This window comes from Anarhichas minor, unplaced genomic scaffold, assembly GCF_050575085.1.
Source record: "Anarhichas minor isolate MPS153535 unplaced genomic scaffold, ASM5057508v1 ptg000022l, whole genome shotgun sequence".
Taxonomy (NCBI): Eukaryota; Metazoa; Chordata; class Actinopteri; order Perciformes; family Anarhichadidae; genus Anarhichas; species Anarhichas minor.
The window spans coordinates 1,876,922-1,898,273 of record NW_027466468.1 but is presented as its reverse complement, the minus strand read 5'-3'; the positions used below and the strand labels follow the sequence as shown (position 1 = coordinate 1,898,273).

The 21,352-nt window shown below is 44.3% G+C and overlaps 3 protein-coding genes and 1 long non-coding RNA gene across 6 annotated transcripts in view; 2 read left to right on the top strand and 2 right to left on the bottom strand.

Moving 5' to 3' along the window:
- Positions 1 to 97: 97 nt before the first annotated feature.
- On the bottom strand, positions 98 to 7,269 carry pnisr (PNN-interacting serine/arginine-rich protein). 2 transcript variants are annotated; one of them, XM_076096534.1, is made up of 12 exons: positions 7,185 to 7,269; positions 6,533 to 6,641; positions 6,176 to 6,364; positions 5,626 to 5,876; positions 5,056 to 5,218; positions 4,125 to 4,315; positions 3,824 to 3,964; positions 3,602 to 3,701; positions 2,946 to 2,999; positions 2,340 to 2,534; positions 1,006 to 2,101; positions 98 to 468 (listed from the first exon to the last, which is right to left on the bottom strand). In XM_076096534.1, the coding sequence occupies exons 2-12, from the start codon at positions 6,618 to 6,620 to the stop codon at positions 435 to 437; spliced, it is 2,502 nt and encodes an 833-aa protein (XP_075952649.1). In that variant the 5' UTR covers positions 6,621 to 6,641; positions 7,185 to 7,269; the 3' UTR covers positions 98 to 434. The 2 variants fall into 2 exon arrangements, with proteins under 2 accessions (XP_075952649.1, XP_075952650.1); XM_076096535.1 differs by lacking the exons at positions 98 to 468; positions 1,006 to 2,101; positions 2,340 to 2,534; ... (1 more) ...; positions 3,602 to 3,701; positions 3,824 to 3,964 and having other exon boundaries at positions 4,177 to 4,315; positions 5,690 to 5,876.
- A 1,660-nt stretch (positions 7,270 to 8,929) lies between these two features.
- On the top strand, positions 8,930 to 9,345 carry LOC142955153 (uncharacterized). The gene is made up of 3 exons (XR_012955806.1): positions 8,930 to 9,005; positions 9,109 to 9,169; positions 9,270 to 9,345. It is a non-coding gene; the product is annotated as an uncharacterized LOC142955153 (long non-coding RNA).
- Positions 9,346 to 9,427: 82 nt separating this feature from the next.
- On the top strand, positions 9,428 to 10,737 carry LOC142955151 (uncharacterized). Its single transcript, XM_076096539.1, has 2 exons — positions 9,428 to 10,428; positions 10,545 to 10,737. Exons 1-2 carry the CDS (start codon positions 9,432 to 9,434, stop codon positions 10,646 to 10,648), a joined length of 1,101 nt encoding a protein of 366 aa, XP_075952654.1. The 5' UTR covers positions 9,428 to 9,431; the 3' UTR covers positions 10,649 to 10,737.
- A 2,170-nt stretch (positions 10,738 to 12,907) lies between these two features.
- Positions 12,908 to 21,352, bottom strand: part of usp45 (ubiquitin specific peptidase 45) — a 33,281-nt gene continuing 24,836 nt past the window's right edge. Inside the window, exons 12-18 of one of the 2 annotated variants that reach the window (XM_076096536.1) lie at positions 20,751 to 20,807; positions 20,418 to 20,552; positions 18,446 to 19,115; positions 17,604 to 17,701; positions 17,062 to 17,148; positions 16,724 to 16,868; positions 12,908 to 15,398 (exon numbers count right to left, since the gene is read on the bottom strand). In XM_076096536.1, the coding sequence (XP_075952651.1) occupies positions 15,268 to 15,398; positions 16,724 to 16,868; positions 17,062 to 17,148; positions 17,604 to 17,701; positions 18,446 to 19,115; positions 20,418 to 20,552; positions 20,751 to 20,807 (1,323 nt within the window). In that variant the 3' untranslated portion in view covers positions 12,908 to 15,267. The remainder of the gene's footprint in view (positions 15,399 to 16,723; positions 16,869 to 17,061; positions 17,149 to 17,603; positions 17,702 to 18,445; positions 19,116 to 20,417; positions 20,553 to 20,750; positions 20,808 to 21,352) is intronic. The other variant, XM_076096538.1, reaches the window with a different exon arrangement.

Below are 21,352 nucleotides of genomic sequence, written 5' to 3'. Positions count from 1 at the left end.
TGTTGACTTACTACTGTAACTTTGTGAATCCTTGTGAGCTGTTAAAAAGGCTGTTTGTTGTTGTATGTAGCATTAACAAAGAGACAGTGAGGCGAGACAATGAACAAACAGTTTTATTCGACATCTTACAATAATTTTTGGAGGGAAAAAAAAAAGTTAATTGTTTTATGGTTTAAAATGACCCAACTTTTTTTTTTTAGTGTCCACAGGGGCTTATTAATCTTTGCATTAATCTTTGCAATGATACAAGTGAAAACTCCTACCATTGAAAAAGTCTTGTTCTTCAGTCACACTTTAAAAACAACATATTTACAAAGATGAAAGATGTATGAGGGGGGTTCACCTACACAACTGCCTCTATAATGAGACAAGCCTGTTCAACTCATGGAATTTAAAATGGTAAAGTGCACAGATCAGGAGGTTAACTGTGCTCCTCAGCGTCTGCTACGCCGGGAGGGGGATGTTGACCTGAAAGAGAGGTGTTGACCTAACGTTAATACTGCACCAATCACACTTACCCACTCACACTGCAAAATACAAACATGCACAAACACCCCCCCTCCCACCAGGCATACTGTACTCCCAGAGTACCAACACAACTGTACATAATATCCATAACAACGTTTGTTCTGCAGACTCTAGAGAAGGCTTTCTTTCACATTTTAACAAGGTGCTACTAAACAGACTACTGGACTCTACCAAAACAAAAGGGAGGAGGTTGACAAGTCATGTGGCTATTGTTAGAAATTCAGAACTGGCATTTTGCATTTGATAGCTAAGACCACCATGAAGCATTAAAGGCCTTTATTGCATCAGACTTGACCGTACACAGTGAAGCAGAAGTGACTGCAGTTGACAGTACATTTTCATAATATTCAGTCATAGTTTGCCTTTTTAAAGTTATTACAAATATATATATAGATTAAAAAGGACTCCAGCAAAATCACAATGAGACACACAATCAAAACATACAGTAGGAAAAAAAGGGAAAAAAACGAATACTACCTTGATCGCGACTTAGACTTGTGTTTGCGGCTTGCCTTCTTACCAGACTTGTGATATTTTTCCGTCGACCTTGAGCGACTACGTTTGGATTTTTTTGATTTCTTTTCCTTGCTAACTTCCGGGGTGGGGGACCTACTTGAGTCAGAGTCTGAGCGCTTCTTGCTAGCTTTGGCGGAGCCCTTCTTGCTGGCTTTGCTATCCTGCCGAGAGTGCTTGTCACTCTGAGCGTCCGTGCACGAGTCACTCTCTTTCCTTTTCTTCGATTTGCCATTCTCCTCGGCCACTACAGAGCTTCCTTTATCTTTTTCCTTGTCCTTCTCTTTGGCCTTTGGCTTTTCTTTCTTTTTATCCGACTCTTTCTCCCTCTTTTTCTTGTCTTTCTCATGGCTGTGACTCCTTTCCCTCCCCCTCTCTCTGTCTTTGCTGGAGGCCTTCTGCTTGTGTTTGTTGCTACGACTGCTGTCTCGGCCATCCCGGCTCCTTTTCCTTTCCTTTTCCTTCTCCTTTTCTCTCTCTCTGCTGCGACTGCGGCTGTCTCTGGCCCTGGCTCTGGCCCTGTCTCGCTCTCTGGATCTGGATCTACTCCTGCGGCCCCGGCGCTCCCTGGAGTCGCTGCGTTCTTTCTTGTGGCGGCCTGACCTCTCGGCGCTGCTCCTCCTCCTGTCCCTGCCCTTCTCACTACGATCACTGCGGTGCCTGTGGGAGCTGTGGCTGCGGCTGCGTCTACGAGCCTTGTGGGAGGAGGAGCGGCTACGCCTCCTCTTCCTTCGCGGGGAGGAGGATCGCGATGAACTGCGGGAAGACGCGGAGGAAGAAGAAGACGAGGAGGAAGAAGAACGACGGCTGCTGTGGCTGGAAGTGGAGCGGGAGCTGCTGCTGTGACCGTTGGTTGGGGAATTGCTGCCGCCTCGCCCTGATCGCTCCTTCCCTCTGCCCGGGTGCTTGCTCTCGCTACTCTCCTTCTCACTACGGGACCTACGCCTCTCTACCAAGGGCTCCGCCTCCCTCTCCTTTACTTCCTGTTTGTGTGGATGCTCTGGCTGGCCCTCATCATAATCCCCCTTTTCTCTGCTCAATCTCTCCTTCGCCATCTCTTCTGTAGAAACAAACAACAAATATAAATATAACCAAGGAAGCATCAGGTGCTGTAAAGATCAGAGACACACTACACAACTTTCACAGTAGTTATGGTTGTAATCTTGAGTGATGTTCAAGGTGACATCAAGTCGGCACTAAATTGGATCTTTTAACTCCTGGTCACACTTTGAGCATTTGCACAGATATGTTAACTGAACTTCAGATGTAGTTATTAAGACATGAGCATCGTGTCTTACCGCGTGCAAGCAGAGCCTCCTGTGCTTGTTTTTCTTGCAGCTGCTGCGTCTCCCGCTCTTTGCGACGGAAGGCGTCCTGCTTCTCTCGGATGCGGTGGTGCAACTCTTCCTCGTCGGTGTCGGAGGATTCAGACCCTCGCACGCTGCGTTCGTCCTCGTCGTCGCTCTCGTCTGAACCATAGTCACCAAGCCCACCTGCCACAACAGAACCCCCGGGTTGTTGAGTGTTGGTCAGGACAAAGGTTATGCTCTCACAATCAGGTTTCACTTTTGAAAACCCTCAAACCCAACCCAAAGTCCCAGTGAAAGGCACTTAATCCTGCATAACTTTATATTTCACACGAATACATATAGACCTAAAGAAAACCTACTAGAAATTCTTGGTTTTCAAGAGCATGCTTCTATCATCAAAGTGCAAGAATAAACCCAAATCCATCACTGAGATTCCACTTCTAATTAAATGAATCTTTAAACTCAGGAAGGGTATTTGGGTGTTATGGCTTGTGCAAACAGCTTTTCCTGTTCCTACTAACACCCCGCCATTAACTTGAAATATAAATAGTTCCCCCTCCCTTCCCTCCCGGTGACAGAAAAGGGAATACTCACTGAGACCAGTCAGAGAAGCCAGTGCACTTGACTGTGCCAGCTGTTTTGCAGGAGCTTTGATTCACATCAACAACAGGAACAACATGTTAAAACACATACTGCCATTTTCTCATAGGCAAGAGTCGCTAGAGAAGGGGGGTCACAGATAAAGCACTATTCACAAGAGCTGCCATTGGTAACAAGAGGAAAGAAAAAAAAATTGGAGAAAAGAGAGAAGGTTAACACTCAAATCCAAGACAAACAAAGTCTCACAGGAGGGAAAGAACCAATCTGTACTAATGCACAGTCACTTCAATGGAGGAAGTCCATTGTATCTAAAGGTGGAGGCTGGTCAGATTCAATGCTGAGACTAAAGTCACTCATATCATATTCTTTCAGCAGGACCTTCAATACCATGTACCAGAACAGCAGGTTTTCAAATACTGCTAGTGAAAAGCATTGCTCTGCTCCCTCTCCTTCTGATGCATTAGCAGAGAATGGTTGAAAATGCTTATCAGACATATTCCCATGTCTGTCGCTCAATCACCCTCGTTTACAGGGCTTAGTTGAGTTTCATTTAAACAGATTATTAAGCACATGATGGATTCTCTTCAGAATTAAATACATCTTGGTGACAAGCAGAGATGATGCATTATCTGGGAAAATCAAGAGCAGACCTCGAGTGGCTTTGCGGTGAGTCTCTTTGGCCACATGCTGGATCTCTTCATTGGTGACCTCAAGAAGGATCTCTGTCAGAAGTGTTTTTGTGATGATCATCTAAAGACAAGGGGGGAACACAAACACAATATTCAATATTTCCAATATGTCCTCTTCAAAAACAGTCAGATCAACGACAACCGTCTCCATTCAGAAAAGGTCGTCTGAATGGTCAAACTGACCAGCTGGAACTCCTTTTCCTCCTCCGTCATTTCAGGCTCACTGTCCTCTGCAGGAGGCGATGGGCTCCGACCGGAAAATTCTTTCTTGATGGAGACCTTTTCTTCATCGTCTTGGTCGTCGTTCCCCTCATCATCACTGTCCTGATGCATACAGAGGAAAGGACTGATATTCAACCAACAAGCAGGTGCCAAAGAAAACGGTTCATGACCCTGAATGTCCATCACCAACACAACACAGGAAGCCTAAACTGTTTTTCAAAGTAAACCATTTTACTGTCAAGGCCGGGAATGCGTTACTTACAAATTTACTCTTACGGGGCACACGTGGCCCGTCACCTTCCTCTTCGGCCTCATGCGCTTTGCTATCGTCTTTTGCTATTTTTGAACGCTCCTTCTCCATTCGCTCTCGCTCCAGCTTCTTCTGCTTCTCTCTGTCCATCTTTTCAAGGCCCTCTCGGATCCATGCAGGTAGTGTGCGTCTTTTTACTGCATCTAAGGTTGAAATACAAGGTCAAAATAAGTTATCCACATACTGCCATGTTGTTAAGATACATTAACCCATTTTGAGTCTTTATACACTTGTTTACAACAACTTGGAAATTAACATTTACCACGCTGACAGTTTCCTGAACTGAATCTGAACTGTGATCTGTGTTAATGAGGCTACAATGAGCTGATGATCTGAACATGTATGCTACATCTTAAATTACTCATGTGGATTATAAAATGTCTATAGCCCATCAGAGTTCCTAGAGCTCAAGGTGATGCCATGAAATTGCTCGTTTTTTCCTGCCGGCAGATGAAATAAATAACGGACGAAGCGTCTTTTGGGAAATATGCAAAATAAATAACTCAATTAATTAATAGCATATCAAATAGCCTAATCAGATGCAGGGCAACAGCACAGCGGGTTAAACTCCACACGGCCTGTAAAACAATCATCAGGGAATTTGGGGAAACGGCTGTGTCCAGTGCAGGGCATGCGAGTGGAGCTGTGAGAATTTCTGCTCCTCACCTACCGAGCTGTTTGTTCCCTGGAGGACCCTGCTCAAAACCGCTCCACTCAAATGACCCACCGCATGCTCCAAAAAAAGAAAAAAGCTGCGTTGTATTTAAATGAAGGCAGTAAGCTTCTATTGAGATTATCGAATGAAGCAATGCATAACATCACCCCAAAAAATAACACTCCCTAATATGAAGGCTGGCTATTAGTCGAGTGAAAACACACTCACCTAGCGTTGCTGGGGCCTCCTGTTTGACAGGGAGCTGGATAGGGGACCTGGGCCGGTCTCTGAAGCCGGGCGGTCTGGTATCCCGTCTGTTCTGTGGAGGTCCCTGCCAGTAAGGGGAGTGGAAGCTTGTGGGCGTGGGGGCGAAGGATGAGGCGGCTCCATGCTGTGGAGAGACGGCACAAACAGAAAATTAAAGCTGGTTCAAAGTACATACGGTCGTCTGTTAACTGCCACCAAGTGGCACGCACTGAGTGTCGGGTCGTCGTTGTCTTTCCCCAGATTTAGTTAGCTGACATCCATCCATCACTCCTGACTGGGCTAGAATGTCTGTTTGTTTTAAAAAAAGATTTAGAAAAAGAAAAAGAAAATAAAAAAACTAAATACAACCCGCACCATGCTGGATCCTCAACAAGCCAACAGTTTCCTCTGCAGCGCATCAAGAGAGCAACGACTGACACACCTAGATGATGGGACCCGGCACAGTTTCTATGGATTGCTCCTTCTCGAGTTACTTGGCTGTCACACTAAAACCCAAACGCGTCAACAGTTTCTACTGTAGCATCTGCATACCTGATAATCAAACTGGTTCATGGCCATGGGGGCCATGGCGTAGCTGTCGGGCTGTGCCCCATACCCATGGCTGTTCTGAGGGTAAACCCCGTGGTGGGCTTCAGAGTTGAACTCCACGCTGTCCTGGCTGTTGCTGTCCTCGCTGGGGTTCACCACATCCATCGGTCCTGACCCTGGGGGGATCCAGGCCTGGTCAGGGGGTGGAGGAGGAGGAGGAGGAGGAGGGGGGGGCTGGCCATGCATTCCCCATTCTGTTTTTGACAGCATAATTAATAAACAGAAGCCAAAGCAATGCAAACTTAGATGTGTAACCACAAAATACACTTTTGTTTATTCTTCCCAAAAAGGTATCCAGCAGTTTATCCAAGTGCAAACACATGAGAGAGAAACCACACTAATTCTCTTCAGTCTAATAAATGATAGTAAGCCGCTACCGAATGTACTGACTTTTTTCTGCACCATTTCCAGAACCGAAGAAAAAAACAGTTAAGAAAAAAAATAACAGAGAAAATGGTGAAACTTGCCACGATCAAAGGAGTTAAAATTGTACCTGGCTGCCACATTCTGCCAAATGCTGGGTCGCTCTGGAAGGTGCCATGGTTGCCGTGTCCGACTGATTCAAGGCCTGGGATGTCCTGGCCATTGGGCTGAATGTTTGGCTGAATGTTTGGCTGCTCTGGCCCCGTCGACTCCTTTTGGGCTATCCATGCTTGTGCCAGTGCAGCCCAGTCCACTTGACCTGCACACAGCCAAAAAAATACAACCATTCAGAAGGTATTACAGGTCTAGTGAAACCCAAATGATCATGTCTGTTTGAGCAGTGGGTAGATGTGCAAAGAAGCCCTGCTGGGGCATACTTCTTTTGAAGAAAAATGCTTTTCATAGTGCATGTACATCATTCACTAACCTGGATCTTGCTGGTGCTGGAAAGACTGCATCCACTGCTGCTGGCTCAGAGGCCACTGCGGCCAGGGTTGTCCTCCCTGGTCCCACATCACTCTCCTCTGGGTTTAACACTGAAATATCAAGGCCAGCTAGAGTTAGATGCGCACCATCAGCATCTGTTTACACGACGAGGGGTGTAACGGTCAATGCGCTATAACAGTACACTTGGGTCTCCTCTAATGGCCAGAAAAGAGCTTAGCTTCGAACAAACGTAAAGTGCTAACGTTACATCTAGCTGACCGGGTAGCTGTATTTAGCGACTCGTTAGCTGGAAACCATTCCCCCCGTTAATGGTGGAAGCCAATACTAGCGTTATGTGGTATGGGCTAACGTACTGTGTCATTAATGACGCATGATACTGAAATAAACTTTGGGCCGGTGAAATCTCAGCCCCGTAAGCTGACTGTGGTCATGCAATTGTGAGCTAAGGAAGCTAGCCCAAGCTAACGTGAGCTAAGCTAAAAAATAAAATAAAGCTAAATGATAGTTGCACCATTTAGGTTATCTTCACGGGTGAAAAAATGTGCGTTAACATTGAAATTAAATTCTATGCTGTTGGGATGGTGTTACAGAAACTTCTATCAGCGCTGTGCTTAGAGTAACATAGTCCCCACCTTTTCCAGACGGGTTCTCTCCAGCTCTGCGGCTCTGAATCAAAATGGCTGCTCCAGTGGACTACACGGAGGAAGTGTGAGTCGAGGTACTGCTGCCTTCAAGGGCAGTCGGGAATTTCTACTATTTACCATTTATTCTTTCCTTTTCCAAAATTGCGTCGTATTTGTAGTTTACACTTAAGCTTAACGTGACCAATGTAGTTATCAGTGTATTTACTGTTACTACAATGTAACTCGACTTGGTTTATTTTTGGTAGATTTTGGGGTGAATTACTTAGTTAAACCATCAGTTGCACACATGTAGGCAGTTTCTCCACTTAAACGACGAGTTTTTACTTTTCACTACGACTTTATCAATTCGAGAAAGGACTTTATGAGCAGCACGTGAAGGCAGCATGGGGACCGCGAGACATTGAGATGCTGATGAGGTGGATAATAATGAGCACAATGATGCTGAACGGATTAAAACGTGTATAGAAGTCACTCACGGGATTACTGTATTTAAAAAGTTTGCGTCAAAAGTACCATGACTGTCTGATTAAAAATATTTAATATATTTTAAAAAAAAACTAAACTTCAACTTTGTAGATTTGGGTATTTTCTTCTTACAAAAACACAGACCCACGTTTTCCTGTCCATTAAACTATCGACCTACTTACAATGAGAGGTAAGAAGAGTAGTTTTAATTGATAGCCCACTTTTTAAGTGACCTAAATAATGGTTGTTATGATTTGTTTTCAAGCGATGCTGTGATCAAGTTGTATCACACTATGATATGCATACTATCATATGTATAACAGTTGGTTGCCTCTACTACTCAGACAGCACCTTTGTTAATATTCTACAAGTTTTAGGTGAAGCAAGACATTTGGACCAGGTCTCTTGTTACAGTAATTCAGTAATTCATTGTAGGTTGCAGTGCCAAAGAGACACTTATCCTTGTTATAAATATTCTGTTAAGTCCTTGGTAATAATAATATTTAGTCATATTGTCCAGCTTTGTCATTTCGGTGTAGTTTATTGAGCTGTATATCAGCCATTGACTACATAAGCACACATGTTGTCATGGACAGGTTCTGTGCTCATTCTCAGCATGTCTGATCACACAAATGTAAATTGTGCACTTAAACTAGATTATTTTTGTCCCTTGGGAATCGCTGGTCAATCAGCTGACCTTTGAGCCAAACAGGTTTGGTTTCTGGAATCTATAGATTCTTGTGACTCAATTATCAGACACTCTGTAAATTCACTCACTCCTCGACCAGAACACACACTCTTCATTTGCATCAGGAGGATCAACTGTGTTCAAGTACTCTGGAGTCCATCGTTGAACTCTCTTTGTTGTCGCTTTGACCGTTAAGCCTGTTCTGTATTTTCATATACTGCAACAAAATATCCATGGAGTTTATTAAAGGAAGCAGAGGCATCTACAGACCCATCAGGGTACGCGAGAGATTTTTAAAACTGTTAACATTTTTAGACGGAGTTAAACCACAGAGTAACAAACTAATGAGCAACATTATTTCCTTCACAGGTGCTGTCTGACAGGGCTCTGCAGATCTGCTGGCAGGTCGGCTCTTATAAGGCTCAGGTAAGACCCGCCGTAGTTTCACGTCTACACCGATATGAAATAGAAGGTTCTCCTACATTGTGTCTGGTATACTTGAACATAAAGACATGAGCTCTCTTGTTTGTTGTTTAGATCGCACTGGTGGCTGAAGTTTTGAGGCTTCAGCAGAAAAACCAGCTCCCCTCTGGGGTGACTGCTGAAGACATGACTGAGCTGTTGGTGGAGGAGAGCAAAAGCACACTGAGAGTGCAGTAGGTTTGACATGCATACACACACATAGCACACTACACATTTACGTTATCTCTGCTCATGGAATAGTAAAGACGACGCTTGTGTTTTCTCTCTGTTTTGAAGGCTCTGGGAGTTTGAACTGGAGGCCTTTGATGAAGCTGACGCCAGGCCCCTTCTCAAGCTGGTAAGTCCACGATCCGGAAAAAAAAAGTTTGGAATCGACTTTTACGTGACGCTTGATTTATTCGGTGAATATGTCAAATCTGTCTCACACCTTGTTTCAGGTGTTTGAGGTGAACACCGGCATGAAGATGAGGGACGTTGAGTTTGAAGCCAGAAGGCTGCTCAAGTCACCAGAGGCCATCTCTCCTCAGTTTCGGTGAGTCATATTTTGACACAAATTTGTCTGAGTTAGAGTACGCTGGTGTTTTTAAAACAAACATGGAATGGCTGTAACCCGCAGACATCCCAAAATCATCAGCCAGGCTCACGAGTATGCCAGGAGCCTGACAGAGCAGCAGCGGGAGTCGCTCAGCTCCAAACTGCTCGGCCCACGGGAGGAGGTGGTGATGGAGGTGGTTCCGAAAGTCCTGCAGGGCTTCTGGTTGCCTCTTCCAAACACCTCCTTCAACTTGCCCTCCAAGCAGCTCAGCAAAATGGCTGCTGGGGTCATGAAATCCGTTGAGGTCCGGGTCTCCACTGTTCTGCGCGCCATGCTCGGCCGGGTCGCCTCCGTCAGAGACGACATGGTCCTTTCTATCCAGGAGAAGGTCAGACGGGGTCAGGACGTCCTGGTGAAGAGGCTCAACTGCTTCGTTCAGGAGATGCTGGACGCCATCACTGATGTTGCAGCTGGAGAGATCTGCGTGCTGTTTCAGCATCGGACTCGCACAAAAGTGTCTGTAAATGTGAACACTGATAAGGATTGCATCCAGCCAGCAGACGTGGTGGATGGTGCAGAGGCCCAAACCTCAGCTGAGGATGTGAATGAGGAGCCAGGTCCGGAGGAGAACACTGAAGCAATCAGAGAACCGGACTCTGCTGTCGTTACTCCTCCTTGTGTTCCCGTCCAGAATGGCTCGAATCACAGCCGGACGGAACAACCAGCACCGAGCCCAGAGCCGGACTCTGCCGGGGTGCCATCTCCACCACTTCCTCTCAGCCTTCGCCATGAGCCCTCCGTCGTCACTGCAGTGCAGGGGGACCTGACCTCCAGTGCCGACCCTGTGGCCACCACTGCCATTCACGATGGTTTGAACAACAGTCTGGATGAAGCAGAGGAACAGCCAGCGCTCGGCCCACAACCAGACTCCGCTGTGGTTTCCTCTCCACCTCCTCCTGTGATCCCCGTTGATGAACCTCCCGTCAACTCTGCAGCGCAGGATGAGGCAATCATCACGGAGCAGCCAGTCAAGCAGGATGAATCATTCAACGCCACAACAGGTAGGAGATATTACTCATGTCGACTCGTGTCTGAGCCGTCAGGTCCATTCACACTGGTTAACCGTTACTTCTGGTGTGATGAGTTCAGGCGATGACGGTCCTTTGCTTTTATTTAGAGGTCAAAATGGCAGAGATGAGGGGGGTCGGCTGCTTCTTCGGTTGGCTGCAAACATACGTCTACTGCTGCGTCCTGCCTGAAGACGACACAGAGGCAGCGTGACATCGTCTCTGTAAAATATCATTTTAGTGCTGTTGTATATAGTTGTAATCGTCAGCTTAATTTGTTGTGAATGAATAAAACAGTTTTAACATTAAGACATGCTACAGGAGTTGTGCGTTGCATACTTTGTATTGCACATATAATACTGCTTATACTGTACAGGTTTAGTTTTAATAAAAGTGCATCCGGAGGTTTACTGAAAAAATATGTTTTGGTGACAAAAAAGCAAGCAAGGAATTGCACAGAAAAGACTTGAGCAACAAAACATTTCAACAAACACAGACCCTTGGAGACAGAGGATTGACCCCTGATATGTAATGCATTATATGTATTCTATTTCATCTTCTTTTTTACTTTAATCTTTATCTATCTTCCATTTTAATGTAATCCCAGATCCTGTCACAGGATTCATCCTGATCCCCACTTATTAGCTGCTGTTTCCACCATTGCACGAACAAAGCCTTCAGTTCTGAGGCCTTTGTTTATTTCCAGTGTCTTAACTCAAGACTGTTAGCAGACCAATAATAATAACAGAAAATGCACACTTGGTTATGTTTGGTATTTGGGACCGGTCCCCCCCCCTCAAGCATAACTTTGGACTTAAAAGGGATTTCTCAACCAAACTAACTACTTAAAATGTCAAACACCTTGATCCAAAGTGGTCTAACCAAACTACATTCCCATATCAGTGTCGGACCGTTCCTATTTCAGTTTTACATTCATATAATTTTTTTCATTTCTATCTTATTTTATCAAGTGTGTTTTAATTAGCATCTTTTTTTCCCCTGTTTTTATGTTCATTCTTTATTAAATTGTATTTAATTTATTTTAATGCAAAGCACTTTGTTCTTTTATTTCTGTTATGACATGTGCTCTACAAACAAGGTTATTATTATTATCATCATTAAATATGTCTGCATCAGTAGAGGGCAGCATACGCTAAGCATGTCTTTGCTGGATACATTTCAACGTTTAACACAGCAAAATAAAGCCAACATTGATACACAAACTACAGTCAGTGATAGTCCAGTATTACAGATCTATAAGTCTGATTTCAGACAGTGGCAAAATATGAAGATTCTTATCAGCCTGTACCTATAGTGTTAATTGCAAGGCCCGATGTCCGGTTGCTCTGTGACTCTTGGGTGTCACCGTCTTCCTAAAACGTGTCTGAAATCTATTTAACACATGCTCTGTCTGAGGAAGGGGTCATGTGCAGGTGTTGTTCAGTGCTCTGTCACGTGCTCTGTTGGTGTTAATAAGTAGCTGTGATGCGTTTGCACTGTGAGGGTCGACGTTTGCACGAGTAAAATAAAACGTGTCAACCGGGTTGCGGATCGACGCAGGGTATGTGTGGCGTGGTGCCGACCTATAGGTGAGACTGACCGTGACAATGGCCTGCATGGTGAGAGCAGTGAAATGTGACCTCCACTGCTGGTAGATAGGCAGACAGTAACGAGCATTCCGGCATTAGTTTCTTACAGCTGTCTCGCACCAGGGAGGAGGAGGAGGATGGGGGATGAGGGTGCCTTTCATTAAGTGAGATTAAATCACATCTAATGCTTCAGCAGCATGTCCCCGAGCCAAAAGATACCCACCCCCACCCTCGCCCTGCCGCTTTAAAAATAGACAAATGCATTTCAGAAAAGATTTGCTCTTTTTTGTTGGTGGCAGCTTGACAACCTGTTTTAATGTTCCGGCAGCACGACTCGGATGTCACAGCGTGTGGGAACGAGGGGACGTGCAAGGGCGATGCTTTTGGACGTTGCCCTTTTCCCGATTCCACACCCACCTCCTCTTCACCAGCTCGCGACATGTTCTGAAGCAGTGCTGCTTTGCACCCGTCAGGGCGGATCACCGGTGAAGACGGGCTGAATATGGCACCGTGGGATCCACAGCGACAGCCCAGATAGGGATGGTGGACAACATCCCACTCGGAGTGAAAACAGGATGACATCCAAGTTACAAAAGCAGAAATGGCAACAAAAAAAAACCCTTCTCCCTTGTGATCTCGCTCCTGCTAGTGCTGCTGCACAATAGGGGCTCACACACACACACACACACACACACACACACACACACACACACACACACACACACACACACACACACACACACACACACACACACACACACACACACACACACACACACACACACACACACACACACACACACACACACACACACACGCACACACACACACACACACACACACACACACACAGAGAGAGAGAGAAAGATGAGTCTTGTAGAATATTCAGTTCATAAATTAGATTTATTTTGATACAGTTTGTAGTATACTCATTCCAAATGTTTAAATCATTTCATAAATGAAATTAAATGATTTTCTGGAAACCAAAATCTGTCTTGAGGAAAGAACTGCACGCCTGAAGCACCATGGTTGTGTATCGTTTCCATTATGTACAATTACATAAACTCTTATTATTTTTGCTTACAGTAAGTTATACTGTACATAAATATGCCACACATATCCCTCTTTGCATTTCAATCTGCATATGTTTTCCTCTCACCATGCACAGGTTTCTTAAACCTGAAGCACAGGCACTGAATTTGTCCTTGTTTTGAAAAAACAAATAAAAAATAAACCTGCTAGATTCTGACGCACATGTTCAGCCCGGTTCTTTCTACCGTTTTGGCAAATGTCCAACAACCAAGAAAAATGTTTTTTTTTTGTTTTCATCTAAAATATTTTCATAGAAAAAGATGAACAGCTCATTTGACAGACATTTCAAGAATAAGCAATACAATCATTTTTTACATTGACCCATGCACATTATAGCAAAGACGTTTCTTTTTTATTCTAGTTGGGCTTTAAAGCCTTTAAGTTTCTTTGTCAAAGTTATTTTATTGTTCAACCTCACTGATAGTATTAAGGATAGTCTCAGCGCTGACTCTTAGTTCAACAACTCAAGGGGTTTGTGAGTGATCCTGTACAGTAACAGCAGAGCTGAAATACAATGAAGGCAGACAAGGTGCTTTGTTGGTTTGACAAACATCCGAGTGCGGTTTTTTTGTGCGACACTCAAGAACCATACTGACGGCCTTGAAAGAACAAACGTTAAAGAAACTGTATGAAATAAACTCCTCCGTGTGTTTGAATTTTCTGCTCTGATTTACGGTTGCAAAAAACTTGTCTTTGGCAAATGTGATTAACTGATAGTCTTACGTGTTTACATTCTGATGTAAAAAAAACAACAAAAAACCTTTTCAAAGGAGGCTGGAGAATAACTGTTGTGCTGTTCTTTAAAAGGTGCTATGTGTAACAATGTAAACCAGTATGGCGATGAAAACGACTGTAAGCCGCGATAGCTTGGTTATCATCATCAGCATACATACATACATAGGGTAAAGACTGAGGCAATAACTAGTCGCTATTTAAAGGAGAAGTGTGTAGAATTTAGTGACGAGGTTGCAGATTTCAATCAACTTGACACCCCTCCGCTCACCCCTGCCTTTTCCAAGCCCGTCAGTGGACTACGGTGGCCTTCAGGTAATGTAAAAAGGTGAAAAGCTCTCTCTAAAGCCGGTGTTTGGTTTGTCCATTCTGAGGAGGCGGCAACCTCCGGTTCTGAAAAGTGAAGCCAATGAGGGAGTGACTTAAACCTGCATTCTCTCTAAAGGCCAGCAGGGGGCCACTCCTCTGGTTGCAAAAAGAAGTCTGACTGTATAGAAGTCTATGATAAAATGGCTCTACTTCTCACTTGATGTATTACTTATTATAGACTAATGAAACGATAGTTATGAATATAATGTTCCGTTTCTGCCAATAGATGCCCCTAAATCCTACACACTGCTCCTTTAACGCCCATGGTGCTGTATTATTAGTCGTGTTTCCCAAATGCACGCCGGTATGTCACGTAAACTCTGTCACGGATAATGCGGCTAAATGTCCTCACGCTCCATTCTCTTCACTGAAAAGGACAAACCTGTCTGAATTCATTTTTTTCTCCTGCCATTTCTTACCATCTATCATCTGCCATCGCCAGAAACAATCGAGCACACATCTGAACAAATATGAGCCGCAAAAAGGATACTGCTTAGAATGCAGCGAGAGAAGCAAAGTGAAAATGATACACATAGCACCTTGAATCTACATTCTCCTGTCTCTCACTCACTCATTCACTCATACGTGTGTGTATATGCACACACACACACACACACACACACACACACATACACACACGACATCAACTAGTCAGTGCTGAGCGCAGTTTAGCATGCAATAATCCTGCTGATTTCCTGCTAGTTACTGTAGAAAACTCCTTCATGCAGTTAATATCTCGGGCACCTGATCGTGATGGACGATAAACTTAGAACAGCTCATGTTCAGTAACACTCTTTTCTCCCGACATCTTCTTCTTTTTTTTTTTTTAAAGGGAAGGATTTTTAAAACAGGAAACTCAAATAATTTGTATGCAAAACGGTCATTCCTCTCACGTAAGACAAATGAGTGTACAGTGAAGTCTTTCCCTTTTCTCTCCTCCACCCACTCACAGATACAGTATGAGGAGTAGTACAGGCATGTACCAAAAAACCCCAAAAAAACAATACAAAGCAAAACAGACATTTAGGGAAAAATACTTTTGCTAGTCACATTACAGCAGTTCCTCGTAGAAGAGCAGGTATGCCTGAGAGTTGAGTACCCTTGACTCTGGTACCGTCTGAACGGTGGTATCACTGATGTACACCCACTGGCCCTGGAAGCTGCTCCCGGCTTCCCTCGCACCTGAAACGCACACAAACACACACACAGTGTGTCAATATTGTAGGGCACAGAAACACATTAGAGAAATACACGGGGTATGTGGTGCTGTATTTGTTTCGTGGTGGGGATGTCATCATTTCTTTTTTTATTAAATAAAAAAGCAGTGATCCTTTGGTGGCGGTCTGAATAAAGTCTAGTGTGGGTAAACAATCTTGTTCAGCGTACAGACATGTAGACGAGCTCTCAGAGGATGGCTCCACAGCAACAAAGCTAAAATAAGACTTTCCAACAAACTAGCATGTAACATTTTAAAGCTTCTCAATGTCACAAGGGGACCAAAAGCTGTCCTCTGCTCCGACCATTAATCTCAAGCTGCAACCACCGTAGCTTATTGGTGAAGCCAGTCCAGCAGGCCTCAAACCAGGGGTTCCCTTAACCCCCGGGCTGTGGACCTGCAACGGGTGCAAAGCATTTGCTGCGAAGCGCAACGGCGTAACCGCAAATAAATATATGAAAAAAAAATAATAATAATATACATCATCGGCTATTTGTGCTGTATATGCATTAAACTTAGCAAGGTCTGTCTGCTTTCCTCTCACCAGCCGTGCACGCAACACGGTCATCATTGTCATAATCACCCACCGCACAAATTGGATCGGACCGAGCCGCTAGGGCTGTACAGAATGTCATTTTTTACATTTAAAGCTACCTACTGAGGTTTTTGAATGAAGCGTTGAATGTGTGTTAATACAGGTGCTTGTCCCCTTCTGTTTGCACCGCTGCAAGCAGAACAGCTACAAAAATATGGGACCCATTGACACTAACAAACGCCAACAAATATGGATTAAAGCAGAATATTTCGTGAGATAAAATCATGCTGTGAATTATGGAAATGATTGTGTGTGTTTGAGAGAGATTAAGGGAGAAAGAGAGAGAGAAGGTGGACTGTCACTGATGTGCGCTCGTGTCCATATAGATGAAAAACTCTGTTTTTGCTCTTAATGAATATGAATAAGCTTTGATTGATGCAATTTGCTGGCTGGTTTTACTTCATCTCTTTTATGTGAATTCTTTATCGGCCGATTACTCGGCTGTTGGCTTTTTCCTGCTCCAAACTACCGTTATTACATCGGCTCTGAGAGGAACAGAGAGAGAGAAAACAACATGGATCTATAGAGCACAAAGACATCTATTCACCCTGCCCTTTGTAGAGGACATGTTCACGGTCACAAGGGGAAAGGCCTTTGCTGCAAAATGCTGACCGCTTTCATGGACAGCACACAAACACACCGACACAGAAAATAGGCAAACGGTCTTAAAGGAGATCAAGAGAGTCAAACCCTGACCTGACTGGTTCCTGTGGTGCTGTTCCGTTTTCCTCTGGGGAGAGCGCACTTTTACATACGCAGTGTAGTGGCCCCCCCGCATTGAGCCACTATGTTCAACAATCCCATACAGGCTGTAGAGGACACGCTCACCAGCTGCCAGGTTCTAGTAAAAAAAAGGAGGAAGGTTAGCAAAAAGGGGAAAAAGAAATAAAAAAAAAAAGAGAAATGTTTGAGATCGAGGTCAACCACGGACATTCATTAACGGACCACTAGAAACAATAGTACAGAAATAGTAAAGTAGTGGTAAATGAGAGAGTTTAAAAAGCTAGAAGAGAAGTACACAGAGTATATTTTACCTTGCAGGATGCCGAGCAGAATGGAGCCAGATCCAGGATCAGGGGAAAGTCAACATGGCGGTTCACTTTTCGTAAGTTCATCCCTGCCTTGAAATACAAAAACAGAGCAGCGCTTGAACATTTAGGCGTGTAGAACGAACACAAGCCGCAGTTTGTCAATGTTTGGGTTCAAAACTAGAATCACCGCCTTGCGGTAAGTTGCAATTCATATCCATGTCTGTCCAAAATGTCATCACTTCATCAGTTTATACTACTGGACATTTCTTTGACATCGACATAATCAGCATATGAACTCTAGAGTTATGGAGAAAAAAAACATGTTTTGTGAGGTCACAGGGATCTTTGACAACCAAATTCTCATCAGTTCATCCTTGAGTCCAAGAGGGCGAGAGAGATATGGCGTTCATATGGTACGGACAGACTGACAACTCAAAATGAAATGCTGAAGACATAAAAAACACACACCACTGCATCAAATACAATATTTGACTATATGCGCGACAAAATGAAGGGCAAGAAAAAGGCAGCGTGTGGCTGCTCACCTGATGGAAGCGTTTCAGATGCAATGTGATGACGGGAGGCAGCGAGGAGATCAGAATTCGCTTCCTAGCACTGGTGTAAATCTTCTCCAGCTTCTTGTCTAACACAAAACACACAGAAAATGTCAGGTTTAACTGTGAAAAACTTAATTCTGTTTTGTTCAAACTAACAAAGTCGTGAATCTCTGGAAAAAGAGATTTGAGGGATTAAGACACACACTGAAAATAGCAAGTCTTCATTACAGGATCATACGAACAGCTGGAGCCAAGGACAAACTGGCAATTGCGAAAAAAACAAAAGTGGGATTGTAGCCCTTCATTTTGACACTAGTAAGAATTGGCTCTTGCTCTGATGTGTGCAAACACACGCTGCTAATGATGAACTCAACATCATCTGTATTGTGGCAGGAATATGAGTGTTTGGAACATTATGAGCACACAGTCAGAGAGCAAAGAAGTGAACTACGCCGCCCCCAGGAGTGGATTGAGAAGTTTCTATGGACGTTTTAATATATTTATTTTCCAGAGCAGGATCTGGTCATTGTTGGAATCTATTGTAACTGGTAAGAACTCAAGCTGTGTGTATCCATGTAAGATGAAACTAACAATCAAGACTGCAGGGGATGAGTTTGATATTCTAAAGACGGGTTTTGTGAGAGGACTATCGCTTTAAGGGTTTCCTATGGACAACCTGTGATGTATATGATCACATGTACAATAACCTGGCAATAATCAAGAATCATTTTGCAATGAAATTGCACCATATCAACTGATCGCAGGTTGGCAATTTGCAGCCCGGTTGCTCGTCCTCAAAGCTCTTTGTCGTTCCAGATGTTTTGTCTTACCGGCCGAGCTGCTCTTGCGCAGCTGTTTCTGTTTGCGCTCAGTGCAGCTCTCACACAGCAGCTTGTTATTGCCCATCAGCAGTTCCACAGAGGTGAACTGGTGCAGGCAGGACTGGATGGAGCACTCCTTGGAGCTGGGTGTGTAACTGTGGGACAGCGCCTGGAAGGCCCCCTGGTGGTGTTGATGGTGGAGGTTGTCCCGGCACTGCGTGTCTCCCGCCTCCTCTGGAGAGCAGTGCGTCGAAGGAGAGCACTCCCCCGAAGTGAACCCGATGTTGACTTTGGACACTGCGGTAACGAGCTGCTCCACGGCACCGCCTTGCCTCGTGGTGGAGGACGACGAGGACGGGGAGGTGGCGGAGACGGCCGTGGGGGACGGAGTGAGGGTGGAGGTGGAGGACGGGGTGGACATGTGCCCGTGGCTGTGGCTGGAGGAGAAGGTGCGCGGGGCCCACTCGCTCTCCGAGGCCTCGCTGTCGGCGTCGTTACTGCTGTCCTGAGCAGCCGAGTCTCTTTCGCTGCCGTCCGAGAGGCTGCCGGCAGCGGCCATCTTGCAGACGGACACACCGCGGGCTGATCCGGCGGCCACCCCGTCGTCCTCTGGCCGCTCCGCACTGCAGCCTGCTCCCTTCTCCTCCAGAGAGCTCGAAGACCTCCGGCTCTGCTGCTTCTTGAGGAGAGAACAACAGATACAGTACATTAGCCTCTGTCAGAGATGCAGACTCTTTGTGTTTTTTACATGTCGGTTTTAACGTTTGAAAAGGATCTTGATTAGTTTCCAATAAAAGTTTATGGACATCTGCCGACATAACAATTTGCACTGCTCAAATGTGAAATAAAGCATTTACATTACCAGTAAAGGTATGCAAAAGATTCCACTGAAATGAGATAACTTCTCTCTCGTGCACAATATAACACAATGATACAGCAAGACATCTTGGTGACATGTTGCAGTAACGATTGACCTCCTTGTAAATCATGTAAAATATATCATGTGCTGCTTCGGCTGCTGCGAGATGCCAAATATTGTGGTAGCTTTGTGGCTCTATCAGTAAGGGCACACGCTTTGTTAGGAAACATATAAATAGGGTGTTACGTGGATGTCAAAGACCTTATAGGGTATGTATCAAATTTGATAAATATTGTAGTGATAATTACACATCTGGAAAACATCAGCTATTAGCTTATTGGCCATTACAGCATGTTTAACAGCCTGGCGTTGCTTTGTATTTCTACTGGTGTTAACGTTACAGAGAATAAGAGGAATCTAAAGGGTCAGGCTTTGTCTTCTTTCAAAGTCTCACACAGGAAGAGAAAAAAATAACAACCGAACATGAAATGAATGACATGTTGGCCCAGGCTTTGCACATCACAAAACTATGTGCTTTTAACATCAGTTTGCAGACAATAGAGAGAAAAAACAACACTGGCATGAAAATCAACAGTAAAGAGAATCTCTTTACAAATAAGCAGTATTCACAAGCAACTTCTTTTCCATCACACACTTAACATCAGGGCTGTACCGAACGTCTTTTTCTTTACATTTGAAGCTTCTATTGAGGTTTTTGAACAAAGCTTTAAACATCTATTGTCATATTATATGATGTCATCAGCCTATAAAAAAAATATCCTCGAACAGAAAGCTCAACATGAATATTCTTTTTATATTAAAGCAGCTTTCTTTAATGAATATAAGATAAATATAAATATGAGATAAAAGCATGTTGTGAAAATTATTATATGTTTCGTTTTTCAATCAATTTTTGACTTTGGGACTCACAAATGCTCTGGAGTCATTGGAAAAGTTGTGGCCTAAACTTCATCTGCAACTGTGCAGAAATACCCCGTTTAAACACAATGAATGGACATTGAAAAAAAAAAAAAAGGTGCGCAGCATTCGAATGTTGATTTGGAAGATGAATGTCAGTGTTACGAATGAAGCGTCAAACTATTCGGCCCTACGTATCCCTACCTGTCCACTCAGCTTCCTCGTGTTTCTGTTGACAGAGTGCGCTGCGGCAAGGACCTGGTCGTTGTTGTGAGTCAGGTGGGTGTCCTGCTCCCGGCTGCCCTTCCCCAGCCTACCAGGGTTGGAGGGTTTTGATATCTGAGTACGACATAGAGAGCATCTTCAGTTCTGGAGCCATCAGCAACACTTAAACCTGCCAAACGCAAAAACAATCTGTCCGTCTGTCAAATAACTGTGGCATTTTATCTTTCCTTCTCATTCACTTAGGTATAGTGTCTCTAGGAGAGTGATAATTATCATCCTTTGATAATATTTGCACAGATTGTAGCAGCTCACCCTCTCCTCTATGATGGGTAAAGAGATGTCTATGAAAGCCTCCTTCACTGTGGAGATCTGCAAGACAAATCACATGGAAGTCAGTGTCAGCACGCACACGCACGCACACACACGCACACATATATTCATCATCTTTCTAAATAGTCAGAATCATAGCCATTTGTTGACAGTCAACCTCTGCTGCAGATTTTCTATAAGTCTGCGTGAAGCTCTGGGAAGCGGCTATTTTTCAGCTTTTTCCTCTCCAGCTCCACACCTGCTGCTTTCTACCTTCAAGGATGTTCATGAATTTTCATAGTGGCGTCTGCTTTGTTAACAACTCTGAGCTCCCTTGTGTTATTGTAAACGCCTGCCGCAAACAGTTGGTGTTTGAGCGGGTCCTTGAAGGGCTTTTTGTTTTTCCTGCTGGGTTCTGTTTTTTTCTCTGACTTATTTTTCAGCACATCCTTTGCTTGTGGGTATCATAGTCAAAAATGTCCCCTGGATGTAACAGCTAGAAGAGAAATGGCAGCTCAATGCTGGTTAGCTACACCTCAGGTCAGTGACAAATATCTGTCAATTCATAGTTAATGGAGAATGCCAGCGTTGCTGGAAATTGTATG